Below are 14,659 nucleotides of genomic sequence, written 5' to 3'. Positions count from 1 at the left end.
TCTAAATTCTCATGTCTGTGAAATATTAGCCAGTTCTTAAAAACAATATTGATACTTATATTTGAAATCAAGGCTTAATTTTGCTCACAATTAATCTCAGAAATAAGTAGCTTATTTCTATGACCTTACTGAGGCCTGGTAACCTAAGCGGGATTATGTGTAACTGTGTGGAAGAAATGAAAAGGAGGCGGTAAGTAATTATTTAAGAAAAAGTAACATTAATGTTGGCAGACACTTCTTGTGTCTGTAACTGATTTCACACTGGGAAAATGAAGCAGAGTTTCGATTTTCCTGTTCATAATTTCGCATTTACAGTTCCATTGTTTTTATCTTGCTTAACTGTTCTAGATGTCTGCCTTTACGAAGCAGGGGGGAAAGAAGGAAATGTTTCTGACAATAATGAAAACGACAAGATTGGTTCTCCTTCCTTGTACATTTTTAGAAATAGTTGAACATTCCCTAGCAGATTCATTCTAGATTATTCGTATGTCCTTATAGTTTATCAATTAGATATCTATTAATTGAATATCCTTTAAAAAATGGAAATTGGTAAGCAAAGGCAGTTAATTATTTGTGAAAATGTGTGCTGCTGGCTGTAGCCTGAATAGAAAGATGACGTTTTTCTTGCTATCAGTAAAATTGGGATAACAATGAAAATATTTTTCTGCTTCCAAAGTCATATACATAGACTGTAGCTTTTATTACAAATCAGTGACGCTGTTTCACCTACAAAATTTTAAACACCACTGGACAAAATGAGAGCTTTGTGTTGCCTGGAGGGTGAAAAAAAGTCCATCTTTGCCAGCAACATCCCTTCCACTCTTAGGCTTGTCTTCGTGGCCTCCCTCCCCCTCCCTTTCAAGCCACCCCACCCCACCAGCTCTTTACACAGATTCCTCCCCTCTTCACACAGATCGCCAGTTATCTTACACTGTCTGGCTTTAGTTTCAGATGAAGACATTCTACTAAGCAGCAAGTCGTTCAGCTCAGTGCTAACTCTGCCAGGAATGTGTGCATTTCCTAAGAGCTGCAAAATGGAAATTAAATAGTTTGAAAGAATTAAATGATAATGGTAGCATTTCAGGCACCAGAAGGGCAGATTGGCCTCAGTATAAGCACCTTTTCAGTCCTTCTTTGAGAACACCAGGAAAGTGGCTACATGTTTTGCCCATGCGAAATTTGGATCGCTATACAAAAGCAAAAAGACAGTTTGTGAAGTATTACAGTATTGCAAGTTGATTCAGAGAGAATGTGTTGTGTTTATTTTTGAACTCTGTGCTCCTCCAAGGTTGCTGCCGTTCAGGGCAGTTCTCACTCACCCACTTTCTTTGAGTTCATGTGTCTGATAAGGAAGAGGTGAAACTGTAAAAATGTTTCCTATTACTCATCTCCAAAGCTGATATGAAACCTGTAGCATTCTTAAGAACCCCTGGTGTGCTGGATGCTGTTGTGAAAATAAGCATAATGTTTAATGTCTTGAGCTTTTACTGAAATTATATGAATATGCAAGACTCCCTTGGTGTACAAGAGACAGATAGAGCTTTAGAGGTCTCAAAATTTGCAGATATGGTGATGTTCACTGAGCTCAACTATTGGTCAATTTTGTCTGGTTCAGAGAGGGTTAAATTCTCTCTTGGACACTTGAAGCCTCTCTAATCTTATCCTGGAGAAGTGGTGCTCTCCCTTGGTTTACAGTTGAGGTTACCCGCGGGGCAGTGTTTGGACACGGACTGATGAAATTATGCTGCATTGTTAACATTGAATACCACTCAGTGGTGAGGACCGATGACGGCACTAGGGTCCTTTGACTCCATGGGTACAATATCTTGAAATAGATGCTTTCCCAAAATGTCCTGGACTCATAAAACATGTGAAGGATTCTATTTGGCTTTCATCATTTATTTAATTTGAAAGAAAGTTGTTTTAACGGATTTATCAGAGTTAAGAAATGTTTCTAGGGAATAGAAAATGGACAAGATAATTGATCTTTGTTGTCAAAGTCATGCATTGTAATTCACTCTCTAAGGTGACGCAGCAACTCCTTGAGGGAAAAGCTGCCAAAAGCTCTGAAAGTGATCTGCCTGTTTTTCTCACACTGACTTGTAGAGAGGCACTGGTATTTTCAAGACGACTAAATCATGTTTACATCCTGTGGAAGGTTGACTAAGAATGATATCCATCTCTTTTTAAGAGAAGTTGAAATAAGGAAAATTATAGTTGGCAGTTAGCTGTGTGAAATTTAGTAATCTTTTTCAGATGACCCAGTCATAGGCATGTATTTACTTTTTAAAAAGTTTTAATAAAGCCCTCTGGGTTTACAGTTTTTAAAGTTCACACTGATACAAAGGTTTACCCACTTCAATTACACCTTTCATTGTGTGTGCATGCATGTGTGCATGCATGTGTGTGTGTGTTGTGCTTTTCAGGAGTGGCATGTGACTATGCTCTTTAATCAGGGCTATATTTAAAAACAAATTTTCTAGGGAGTGTTTCTCACATTAATTATGAGATAAGGCCTGAGTGAAGCAAGCTCTGTTGCAAAGGCCAAGTGTCATGCAGCAGGAAGTCCTGGCCATCCCTTCCAGCCCTGCCTCAGCCAGCCTGCCACCTCTCTGTCAGCGCATACTACTGCACAAAGGAAATACCCTCACTCAGCTACAAGTGCCTCCTGCTCCTGCTCCCTGCGGGGCCTCAGGGCCCCAGGGCCCGGCACCAGCTCTGACTTCTCGTGGTTCCTGTGGATCTTGGCATCGTCCTTACAAATGGCTTTTGTTTGGGATCCTCTGGGAGCCACGGTGCCAGGACCGTCTACAAGAGCCAAATCAAGATTGCGTTTCTCAAAGTCCTACAGGTATTGCTCTTTTCCTTTTGTAGCTAGGAAGAACTGCTTAACTGCCTGAGGCCCCTTGCAAATAAGCCTTTGCCCTATGTTGACCTTCTAACTCCTAATGCTGGTTAATTTGACAATATATGAAATAAGAGCCAAGAAGATGATGCAGAAGTTGAAGAAAGTTGACTAACTTTAAAAGCTAATTCTAAGAGTTAAATGGCAAACTTAACAAAGCATTCATATTACTGCCACCTGAAAAACAGTGTATTAACTTGTCTAATGGCTTAATATAGTCAACCTAAATGTTAGGGAAGGGTTCTTGTTTGACTAACCAACAACAAGAACACTACAGTATTCTTTATAAGTGTTTCAGGGCACATCCACATGAAAAAATTGAAACTAATGCTGTTTCAGGTAGTAATTCAGTGTTAATCTTGCCCAGCAGAATTAAATGCCATGAATTCAAACTAAATATTTTAATAATCTTTTGTTTCTGGAAATAATATTAAAAATCTTGACCTCATGACTTCACTAAACTGTCAATCACTGTTTTACAAGAAAATCAGCTTATTTTAACCAAATAACTGGAAAAAAAGAAGACACTTTAAAAAAATCTTGGATTTCCTTCTCATTTGAGTATTCTAGGTATTAATAAAGAGAAGATTGATTATTCTTTATTATTGTTCATAAATAAAAGCTTTTTTTGTTTTTTATTGATTAAAATTTATAGCACTGAAAGGTATCTATTTAATCAATAGTAAATAGAAGTGACATTGTTTGCAAAAAGGATATAAGGTCTTTCTTATTTAGACCAAATGTAGCACATCTGGAAGCTGCCAGGCCTATGTAGAAATGTACATTAACACAGGATTAAAATGTGTTCTGATTTTCCTGCGTAGAAAACATTCAAAATTTGAATTAAAATGATTTATAAGAATTATTTGCTTTAGACAGTAAAGAAGACAATGTCCTTGGAACTTTTAGGGAACTATAAAATCAGAGAAACCAAATTTAAAAATTTGTTATAACAATGCAAAAGCAAACTTTGGCAAGAGATAAATATAATTTTTATTTGAAAAGAAATTAACGATTTATTACGTTAGTTTGTAACAGCTATAAAATTTGGTTGAAAATTTGAATTATATGCCTACTATGTGCTTTGCATTCTGTCGAATGTGATTCTCATGTTTATTATATGCTAAATTGTACATTCAGAACTTAACATCAATTATTTGCTAACTTTACTGTGCATATTTCCAATATATGGTGGCTTCTAGGCTCTCTTCATCACTGAGATCTGATCACAAGCTCTTTAATATCATAAATCTCCGACTGCTGAATAAAGTAAAAGCAGTAGCTTGATGGACTAAAGAATTTGAGAAATCTCACGAAATGCAAAGTTTAAGCTCTACTCTCAGTTTGGCAAAGATATTTTTATCTGAGGTGTTATGGTATGATAAAAATTTAAAGCTATATGATAAATATATGTTTTCAAGGTTCCTTTGGTCAAGTTCTGGCCCTTTCCAAAATATAAGCATTAGCAGCTAAGGATAACTTTTTCATGTATTTGAATACCTCACATCTGTAATTTTAACAAACTTAATTTGTAACAAGTTTAAGAGGTAAGGATGACATCTCAAATATCCATCATGAGCCCGTTTCCTTTGGAAGCTTCAGAGACTTAGTCCTTCCTTTATTTCCTCTTAATTTGAATATATAATTTCCCACATAATAATTAATTTTTTATATGTGCTGTTTTCACTGTTTGGAGGTTCTAGTTTATCTTTCCAGTTGCACTGCAAACTCTTTGAGGTTTGAAGCTTCTTTATATACAGCAAGAATGCCAGTAATGTCTATTTGATAAAGTATCCTGTTACCCTTTCTTATTTGGCATCACCCCATAATGCTTTATTGGCATAACCAACTTGATATGATCATATCTATCATAAGTTGAATTGAGTGGAAGGGTTAGGGAGGTAGGAAGGCAGTTGGCCACTGGCTCTTGCATTTCTGCAGGTCCCTCACTCATCCAAAGGAGATTATGCATTCAGCCACAACAATCTACTGACAATAATGCAAAAAGGTACTTATTATATAACTTAAAATTTGTATCATACCATAATACCTCAGATGCACCATGTGTCGCTATATATATATACAGACACATATACACACCACACACAGGCACATGCACGCACAGTTAAATGCTATAATTATCTTCTGAAGAACATAGTTTTATTGCATAGCATTCTTGGAATTAAAGGTGTTAAACTATTTGATGTAAACATGTAAAATATCTCATAATGTCACAGCCTTGTTTTTGCATTTCTTAATTTAAAAAAATATACAAAATCCTTAAATGGCGAAAGTAACTTAAGCTTATCTTGACCTTTAAGAAGCTTTGGATATGATTCCATTGTTGAAGCAACTGAAAGAACTGGACATTAGACAACATTTCTTCACTGAATTTCTCCCATAATTTTTATGAGCAATATTTTATATCTTGTAAAATCTTCAAATGTGCCTATTGTAGTGTCATTTTTCTTTGACTATCAAATGGATAATAATGCATGATACTGGGGGTACACTTAGCTTTAAGCTGGAATATTTTTATTTGGCATGGCTTTCGCTCCCTGGTAACATTCAGGCTAATGGAAAGCCAAGTCTGTAAGATATGAAATTCAATTAGTGTCTGATTTGTTAAAGTAATAGCAAATCATATACATTTAATGAGTGTTGACTCTTGAGAAATACAATCTTAAACAGTTTACAATGCTCAAAATAGATTTGAAAGTTTTTCAGCTGTGACAGTTTTTTGTCTTATGTGGTTGAAATAGATTTTTATAAAAAAACAAAAATGATTAATATATAGCTTATTAAGTTTGGTTTGAGGCAGAAAGAGGGATTGAAAGAGAAAAGAAGAGGGAGAGGGAAGGAAAGGCAGGAGAGGGGAGTGGAGCAGGGCCGTGGGGAGAGGAGTGAGGAACAGAAAAAGAGAGAAAGCAGAGGATTACATAATAAGGAAGCTACTTTTTCTCTGTGAACCCAGAAGAGAGTGCCAACCGTGTTTTCAGTAATGGGATCAGTGTTAGCATTAGGGCACTGCTTACAAAGATGAGTACTATTTTTGAGGGCAAGGTGCTGATTTATCTGCCTAGGTTCTGGCACATGTGTTTAAAGATTCACCTAATTACGTTAGAGCAACGCGCCCCCAAGTATTATAGAGAAGAAAGAGGAGAGTGATGTGCTCATGTTAAATTTGAGAAAACAATGTGGATAAGTTTATATTGGTTGTTTAAATATAGTACCTAAAAAAAGATGGGGAAAAACTATCTGGGAAGTAAGGAAAGAATCAAGGAGCAAACATTTAGCAAGCGTGTGGACCCTGACAACTCCAATAAGAGAACACTAGGGAATTTTGTATTTTAAAATACATTGTTGTTTGAAACTACAGTAGTGTTCAAGGAAACTTTAAATAGAAAATTACTCTTCTTGAGATGATTCTGTCTTCCAAAGAGAACAAATCACAAAACATTTCCTGCTTTCTGTCTTCTTAAAAAGGGATGTTAAAAGGAACATTTTACGTGATGAGTATAGGGTAGGTACTACGTAAATAGAAGAGAAAGTCACTCAGAGTACATTTGAATGTAGGGCAGAGATTATTCCATAGCATTCCACAGACCAGAAACAGAAAGTGTCTTCTAGTTTTCTTGCCCTTTATAGTAATAGGGGTCAGGGGATAGAAATTCTCAGAAAATCTCCAAATCTCATTTTTGCCAATTGTTTCAACATCTTTTCCTTCCTAGCATTTTAGCAGAGCTACCAAACAGGTGATTAATTAAGTACGTATGTGCATGCTTATACCTGATGTAGAAGGTCTAATGAGTAAATTTGTTTGATATGACGTAGACTGAACAGTAGAAGGAAGGAGGAATGACAATCACATCAATAAACAAAAGCATAAATGATATCTGGGCTATGAAAAGATAAAGCAATATTTGCCCAAATAAGAAGATCTAGATATCCCTAAATTATCCCCTGTATTCTTAGGAAGTAAAGATCAAATCTGCAACTTTGATCTGGAAATTGTATAGTAGCAGATATGAGCAGGGATCATAGGAGAGTGTGGTCTCATAGCTACTCTTGGCCACTTCCAAAACCTAAGTGGTAGCACATCAGTGATTGCCCAACCAAACTGCACAATTCCCATGAGAAAAAGCTGTCTGGAACCCACATCTTAGAAAGGGAGTGAGCGCCACCTGAATCAATACACTAGGACGTTACTTTCTGCATACCCCAAGAATACCTCCTGTTGCATAGCACTTTTTAGTTTTCAAAGCTTTTCAGATGTAACAGATCTGACAACTGTTGTTTTTAGTGTGCCACAGCTCATCTCACTTAATGCTTTAGGGTAAGTGAAAAGGATGGATGTAATTATTATCAAATAGGAGAAGAACAATTGGAGGTTCAGGGACTAGAGACCACACACATACGTGGTTAGAAAGTCCAAAGTAGGCCCGCGGGGCCGGGTGCGATGGCGGCGGTGGCTGCACGGCAGCTGGGGCTGCGGGCGGCGGGGCTGGGACGGGCCCCCGCCAGCGCCGCTTGGAAGAGCGTCCTCCGGGTCTCCCCGCGCCCAGATGTGGCAGTTCTGCAGCAGAAGCATCTGCCACAAAAGCGGAAGATGACTCCTTTCTTCAGTGGGTCCTGCTCCTCATCCCTGTGACTGCCTTTGGCTTGGGGACATGGCAGGTCCAACGTCGGAAGTGGAAGCTGAACCTGATTGCAGAGTGGGAGTCTAGAGTTCTGGCTGAGCCTGTCCCTCTACCAGCAGACCCAATGGAACTGAAAAATATGGTATAGGTCAGTGAAAGTCAAGGGGTGCTTTGACCACTCCAAGGAGCTGTATATGATGCCCCGGACCATGGTGGACCCTGCCCGGGAGGCCTGGGAGGCTGGCCGCATCTCCTCCTCAACTCAGAGTGGGGCCTATGTGGTCACTCCCTTCCACTGCACCGACCTGGGAGAGCACAGTCCCTGGAGGACCCATTGGAGGGCAAACCAGAGTTACTCTGAGGAACGAGCATCTGCAGTACATCGTCACCTGGTGTGGACTCTCTGCAGCTACATCATACCTGTGGTTTAAGAAATTCCTACGTGGGACACCTGGTGTGTAACAGATCAGCTGCTAAAGCCCTGTCCCTGAATAATGAAGTAAAAAGACTGCCTTTATGCTGGATCATGTGGTATAAAGTTCTGGCCTTCTACCTTAAAAAAAAGAAAGTCCGAAGTAAGAACAATAGAGCTAGTCTGTATTGGACACTTACTATGCACCAAGAAGCATTCCCAATCCTATACATGCATTAACTCAAGCATGTCATCCTCCAAAACAGCCTTGGGAAGTGCATCTAGCATTACCTTTATCTTACAAATGAGGAAACCAGGCAGAGCAAGTTTAAGAAACCTGCACTGGTATGAATTCTGGAAGTCTGTGTTAGAACCGGGACTGCTGGTCACTCTCCCACCTCCAGCTTCCTGACCAGATCCTATTAGCACACAAGGAAAAACTTCCGTGATGACAGGTATTATTCTAACAGATGTACTATCTTCTCTACTTAGCTCTGAATCTTTCTCTGAAGACAGAACACCATGTGATTTGTTATAGAATAGGGCTTAGTAATCAGTTAAAATATAAACTTATTAAATAATATCTAAACTGTCCTCTAACCTAATTGATGTTGGTTTAAAAGAATGCTAAGCAAAAGCATCAAAATAAAAATATTTTTATATTAAAAAAAAGAAAAAGGAAAATGAATCAGTGATTTTATATTGTCTGCTTCTGCCCCCTCCTGGGTTTTGCTTCATGGGCTTCCATCTGGCTCATTTCATCTGGCCAAAAACATTGGTCATGTGGTTGTATTTTACTGCCAAAATATTACTCCTTGGCCAGCTGTTCAGAGGAGCCAGAAGATTCTCTGAGCTAGAGAGGTCAACTTCATCCTGTGTCATGTCTATTTATTCTACTGGCATAGTCTTGACTATTAAACTAGGCTTCTTAATGATATTTCAAATTGTGAGTAATGTTGGCCAAATTGACAATGAAAAAATAATTAGTGTATAGGCAACATTTGTACCTAAGAATAACAATACTGCTAACAACCATTGCATATTGTCGGAAGAGGTAGCATGGTGTAGGAGGAGAACTTTGGCTCTACAGCCAAACAGACCAAGCTCCAGTGCCAACTCTGCTGCTTTCTTGATTGGGCAGTTTTTCCTAACGTCTCTGAGCCATTTCCATATACATAAATAGAAAATAAAAGTATCTACTTCATAAGGCCATTGTGCAGATTAGATGAAAGCATGTACATGAGTGCAGGACTACCTACCACCCCTTTCATAGCATTTTCCAAGTCTTCACTAACATTTCACAAATTTTATAAAGCTTCTTCTGTGAAATACATTTTCAGATAAACTGTCATCATTGGTACCTCTGTTGGTCACAGAATAGTACAGTAGAGCTGCGTTATAAATGGTTACCTTATAAGCAACTTGCACATACAACCCAGACTCACCTTAGAAAGGTAGTGTGCAGGAATGATTGACTGTTGGCTAGCTCTACAGTCACACTGCTGCTGAGGTTCACATTTTCACATTATCGCTTGTAGCTATGAGACTTTGGAAAAGTTACTTCATGTGCCTCAGTTTCCTTATTTGTAAAATGGGGTGTTATGAGGATTAGCTGTGTTAGCCATATAAAGTGTCTGGCACATAGACAACACTAAAATAAATTTCAGCTATTATTAATAATAGAATGTAAGCTCCACATGGCAGCAATTTTTTTGTCCTTTTTTCCACCTTTGTATAGCCAATGCCTGGAAGAGTGTCTGGTACATAGTAGGTGCTTGGCGTATATGTATTAAATGAATGAACCTATTAGCAAATGTGTTCCAATTCATGGCAAGTGTAAGGACACTGTGCTTCCTTTTGCCACATTCATGGGAACAGGGGGTTAGAGATGAAGGAACCTGATGGTTCATTTGTTCAAACTCATTTGTCTTACATTGAAGAGCTTGAAGATCCTGAAAGGCCCCAGGGTCATGCAGCTTGATAGTGGCCTGGCCAAAGCTAGAACCCTAGCTCTGTGTGCTTCTGTGAAAATCTTTGTTCCATTGTCCCACCCCCTGACTTCAGTACATATGCCATCTAATTCAATGCCTTCAGTAAGGCAGCAAAAAGAATGAATGATTTGGAGCACACTTCTGGCAGACAGGAGAGAATATAAGAGTCATAATTGGGCAATGACCATGGAAGGACAGGTTTCTGAATAATAGACTTATCCAAGTAAAATTATGCTCAGACATTTTACTTACAAGTCTAAAAATCACTTGCTACAACAGCTACAATAGGATTCTTGTAGGGAAGTACCACTTTGTAAACAACATTTTTGTAGAATGCGTTATATGCATTTTTTTCAAAATTGAAGGAAAGCCCCATCTCTAACATTCAAAAGAATCTGTTCAATTATCAATGTAGACTAGAAACAGGTAGAGACGGGAAATACAGTTTGAGTGTTTTCTGTCTTATCATGACAGCGCATGGAACAACCACAGGCAGAAAGATTACAAACTCTGCAATAAATATAAAGGTATTGATTTTATAAGGTAGCCTGCAGGCTATGGACCAGCACAGAGCTCTGTCAAATGTGCTGCCAGGAGATGTACAAAAAAATCAAGGTGACTAAAGAAGAAGAGACACTCCCCACTGCCAAGGGTTTAGAATCATGCTGTGGGTATTTCTGATCATCAGTGTGAGAATGGTTTTCACTGTTGTTAAAACCATACCATTTCTGAATGTGTAATAGGTATGAGTGTTTATGCTTAAATAGTAGTTTGTAAAATTTATACTGTTTATTTTCATAATGTTGATTTTATGATTTTCAACAAGTGCATTTTTGTCTTTAAGTCATGAAGTGGTTGAGCCCCCATCAAGTGATTTTAAGAGACGGTACCTTGACTGAGCAGCTGAATCAAGGCCTGTCTGATCTAGGCAGAGCAAATAAGGAATACTTCTCACGAAAGAGGAAGCATTCAATTCCATACACTTTACCTTGGTACTCCTTGTTCTGGAGCCCTCAGCATCTATCATGTTCTTTGCCACAGTCATATACCCACCTTCTATCTTGGCTCTCCCTTCTCCTAACTTCCATTACTTTTTCTACCTTTGAACTATAATTGACAAGCCTTTTTGACTTTGACAAGGGGCTGAAGAGAGGTGTCTGATTTTCCATAAGGCTGGGTTATATAAGTACACAGAGTTGAATCAGAGCAAAAGAAAATTCCATTGGCAAAGGAAGAGTACTATATGGTACTTTAAAACTTGTCCGATTGTATTATTTTATTTATTTATTCTAGAGGCAGGATCTCGCTCTGTCATTAGGGTGGAGTATGGTGGCATCATTATCACTCATTGCAGCCTCAAACTCCTAGGCTCAAGGGATTCTCCAGTCACAGCCTCCTGGGTAGCTAGGACTACAGGCGCACCCTACCATTCCTGGCTTAAAAACAAATTTTTTTTTAGGGTCTGTTTTGCCCAGGTTTGTCTCAAACTCTTGGCCTCAAGTTATCCTCCCACCTCAGCCTCCTAAAGTGCTGGGATTACAGGCATGAGCCATGTTACACGGCTCAAATTATATAATTCATTAGCTGGTAATAGTGTAAATTTGGAAGAAAAAAACTAAAATGATAAAGAGGAAAGATGGATTTGTGAATAGAGTAAATATATATTACTGTAATTATGTTAAGCCAATCAAATGCAAAAGACAGTTCAAAGATAACAAGTATGTAAGTCACATGCCAAAAAAAAAAAAAAAAAAAAAGAAAAGAAAGAGAAAGCTTTGAAGTGAAACTTTGAAAAGATAAGTTTTGTGGTGAGCTAAAGAAATAAACTCTATAAAAACAAAACCCTAAAATTATTATAACAATGAATTAAACATTCAAATATGAACAGAACAGAATGTAAAAGATCATTCAGGCGGTAAATGTTCACAACCAGCTCTCCATGGGGGAGGGGGAGGGCACTGTTTGTAGTAACTGCTTATTTCTGTGCAAAAAAATTCTCTCACCCGCCCATTTCAAACTGCAGAGGTCACTAAATGTGGAGTTGGCAAGAGATACATAGTACTATATACGGTGTTTCTATCATATAGATACAATAGACATAAATTGCCCCCAAAACGTAATAATAGTAAAATGTAACCAAATCATTCAGAGGTTATGAGTTTTGAATACTTATTTCCATTGTTTTTAATGTAATTTAATTATAATTAACAACTTTTATGTAATTTAATTTTTAATAACTGTTGGGTGTTAACAACTGACTTATAAATACTCCTAAAAATGTAACAGGATGTAGTGAGGGACAAAATGGATATGGTCTCTGCTTTCATCAAGTTTACATTCTGGTAGAGGAAGAGAGAAAATTAGTTAACAATAAATAAAATAAATAGAGACTGAGATGAGAAGTTCTGCTTGGGGAAGCCAGGGAAGCCTTTTTAAAGAAACTGATAATTTATTTGCATATAAGTTCAAACATATCCATTCCATACATCTGTGAGTACATTTGTAGTTCTAGCCATGAAACTCAGAATTGCACAACATCAATGGAACCATATAAATATTGACCTCATTACTGACTTGTTTTCAGTCTCTAGTCTCTTGAGTGAATTTGCCTTTGCTTCTCTGTTATTATAAAAATACAATGAGGGAAAGTAAAACAAGGAGGAAGATGAAAAGATGTAGGGGAAGGAGGAGCAGTTTACAATATACTTTCTATTACATTGTTTCACACTATCTCAAAAATTTTTATACATAGAAAATACTAAAGCAAAGAAAATTGGAATTTAAAAATCAATAGCAGTAGTAATAGCCCTATAGTAGGAACCTTGTTTTGTTTGAAATATCTGTCCGTGACTGCCTACAAAACATAACCATCATAAGCTAAGAGTAATTATGAGATTACTTTTTTATTTTCAAAGAAATAATACAAATTTTAAATCTTGAATTAAAAGGAAAGCTAGCCAGATGAAACTTTTCCAACACACGAAGTTTTAGGATAGTGCCCATAAATATTATGCTTCTAATGCTTGTCACTTGATCCATTTTTGGCAATTAACTTGCCTTTAATTGATTTGTGGATTACCCACTGGAAGTTGCTATGGATAAAGGAATGTAGTGGCAGAGTTTGTTTGTATAGGGTAACAAAATAGACTGGCTGGGAGGAGGGGTTTAACTGCAAAATATCTTTGATTTTCAGGAATTTTTCTTTTCACATAATGGCAGTGTTTAGACAAAGAATGGAAAATTAGATGAATCTGATTAATGTTCTCATCCAAACGGAAGATTTATGTCCTGTTTAAGAATCACATTAATTTGATGACGTAAGTACATTCTCTAGTGAAAGAGTGGCCACTTGAGTAGAGGAAAAAAACAAGCAAAAAAACTCCTTCTGCCATCTTCAGGTTGTACCTGATGAAAAGCTTTTATTTGTGGGTTCTATGAAGTATCACTGCCCTGATCTCAGATGAACTAAAAGATGAAAACATTTCATTACTCAAATAATTGTTTATCTCACATCTTAACTGGTTCTAGAAAAGGACTATATATTTTCCATCCTAACTTTCCTCAGTTTCTTTTTATAAAGTTCAAAATGCCTTGAGTAGAGGTGTTCAGGAGGTTCTCAGTGGCACTGCCACTCACTGGTGGGGACGTTTTTGTTCTCTGTCCTTCCGTGTAGAAGATGACAAGGATGGCTTTGTACAACTTCTGTTGTAGGCGCTGCTTTTCAACCCGTTGGATGAGATACTCAGGGACAAGGAATATCAGGTTTTTTCCTGAAAGCAAATCCATATAAACTGAAACAACATAAACCTTAGGGAGGTCTGACACACCAAAATGCCAAGAAAGGAAAGAAGAAATTATTATCAGTAGGGGAAACAAATTATCCTGTATTTTGGAGTGAATTTAAAAGGCTTATTGTTTGTTTTAACACTATACGACTTAAAAAAAAAAAAAGTCTTGCAGTCTTGCCTTCCTCATATTGGTTGGAATGGAAAGGATTCTCTTTCTTTGCTGTTTATATATAACCCTTAGCACTCTACAAGGATCTAATTGGTATAAAATAATGGGTGTGAATGTGCCACTAAGTGAGAAAAAATGCTTAGCCATTTTTACTCATGTAACCAACATCTAGATCAAAATCAAAATATTACCAGCTCCCAAGGGCACCCATTTATGCTTCTTTCCAGTCACTATACACCCAAAGATAACCACTAACTGACTTCCAATAGCATAGATTTGACTACTTTTAAATTTTATATGAATGAAATTGTACAATGTAAACTCTTATTTTATTTCAGTCAATATTGTGTTTATGGGATTCATTCATATTGTTTTGTGCATTCTTCATTCTCATTGTGTTAATATTGCACCAAGTGGATATGCTACAATTTATTTACTCATTCTATTGTTGATGGATAGTTATGTATTCCAGTTTTAGGCCATTATGAATTAGAGCTGTAATGAACATTACTGGATATATCACTTGGTAAACAAATGTACATGTAGTGTTGCAGGGTTTTGTGCATACATGTGGGTTTGGGTATATCCCAAGGGGTAGGATTTCTGGGTCAAAGGTTGTGCCTTTAACTTTAGATATTGCCAAATGTGTTTCCAAACTGCTTGCCACATTTATGTCGCCACCAAAGTGATGTTTCAGTTCTCTACATTTTTACCAAAGTATAGGTCATCCATTTTCAATGATGGCATCTTAATA

The 14,659-nt window shown here is 37.4% G+C and overlaps 1 protein-coding gene and 1 pseudogene across 12 annotated transcripts in view; both read left to right on the top strand.

Annotated features, from left to right (window-relative positions):
* The window catches only part of PDE4D (phosphodiesterase 4D), a 1,562,006-nt gene that overhangs the window by 1,170,478 nt on the left and 376,869 nt on the right, over window positions 1–14,659 (top strand). Inside the window, exon 1 of one of the 12 annotated variants that reach the window (XM_025387160.1) lies at window positions 2,634–2,851. The exons of the other annotated variants lie outside the window; for them this stretch is intronic. Within the exon in view, the coding sequence (XP_025242945.1) occupies window positions 2,763–2,851 (89 nt within the window). The 5' untranslated portion in view covers window positions 2,634–2,762. Of the gene's footprint in view, window positions 1–2,633; window positions 2,852–14,659 lie in introns of those variants that run through there. 12 annotated transcript variants of the gene reach the window in all.
* On the top strand, window positions 7,365–7,976 carry LOC112626129 (annotated as a pseudogene).

Source organism: Theropithecus gelada, chromosome 6 (genome assembly GCF_003255815.1).
Source record: "Theropithecus gelada isolate Dixy chromosome 6, Tgel_1.0, whole genome shotgun sequence".
Classification (NCBI taxonomy): Eukaryota; Metazoa; Chordata; class Mammalia; order Primates; family Cercopithecidae; genus Theropithecus; species Theropithecus gelada.
Note: the sequence above shows the minus strand (reverse complement) of the source record. Positions and strands in the feature narration are given on the sequence as shown.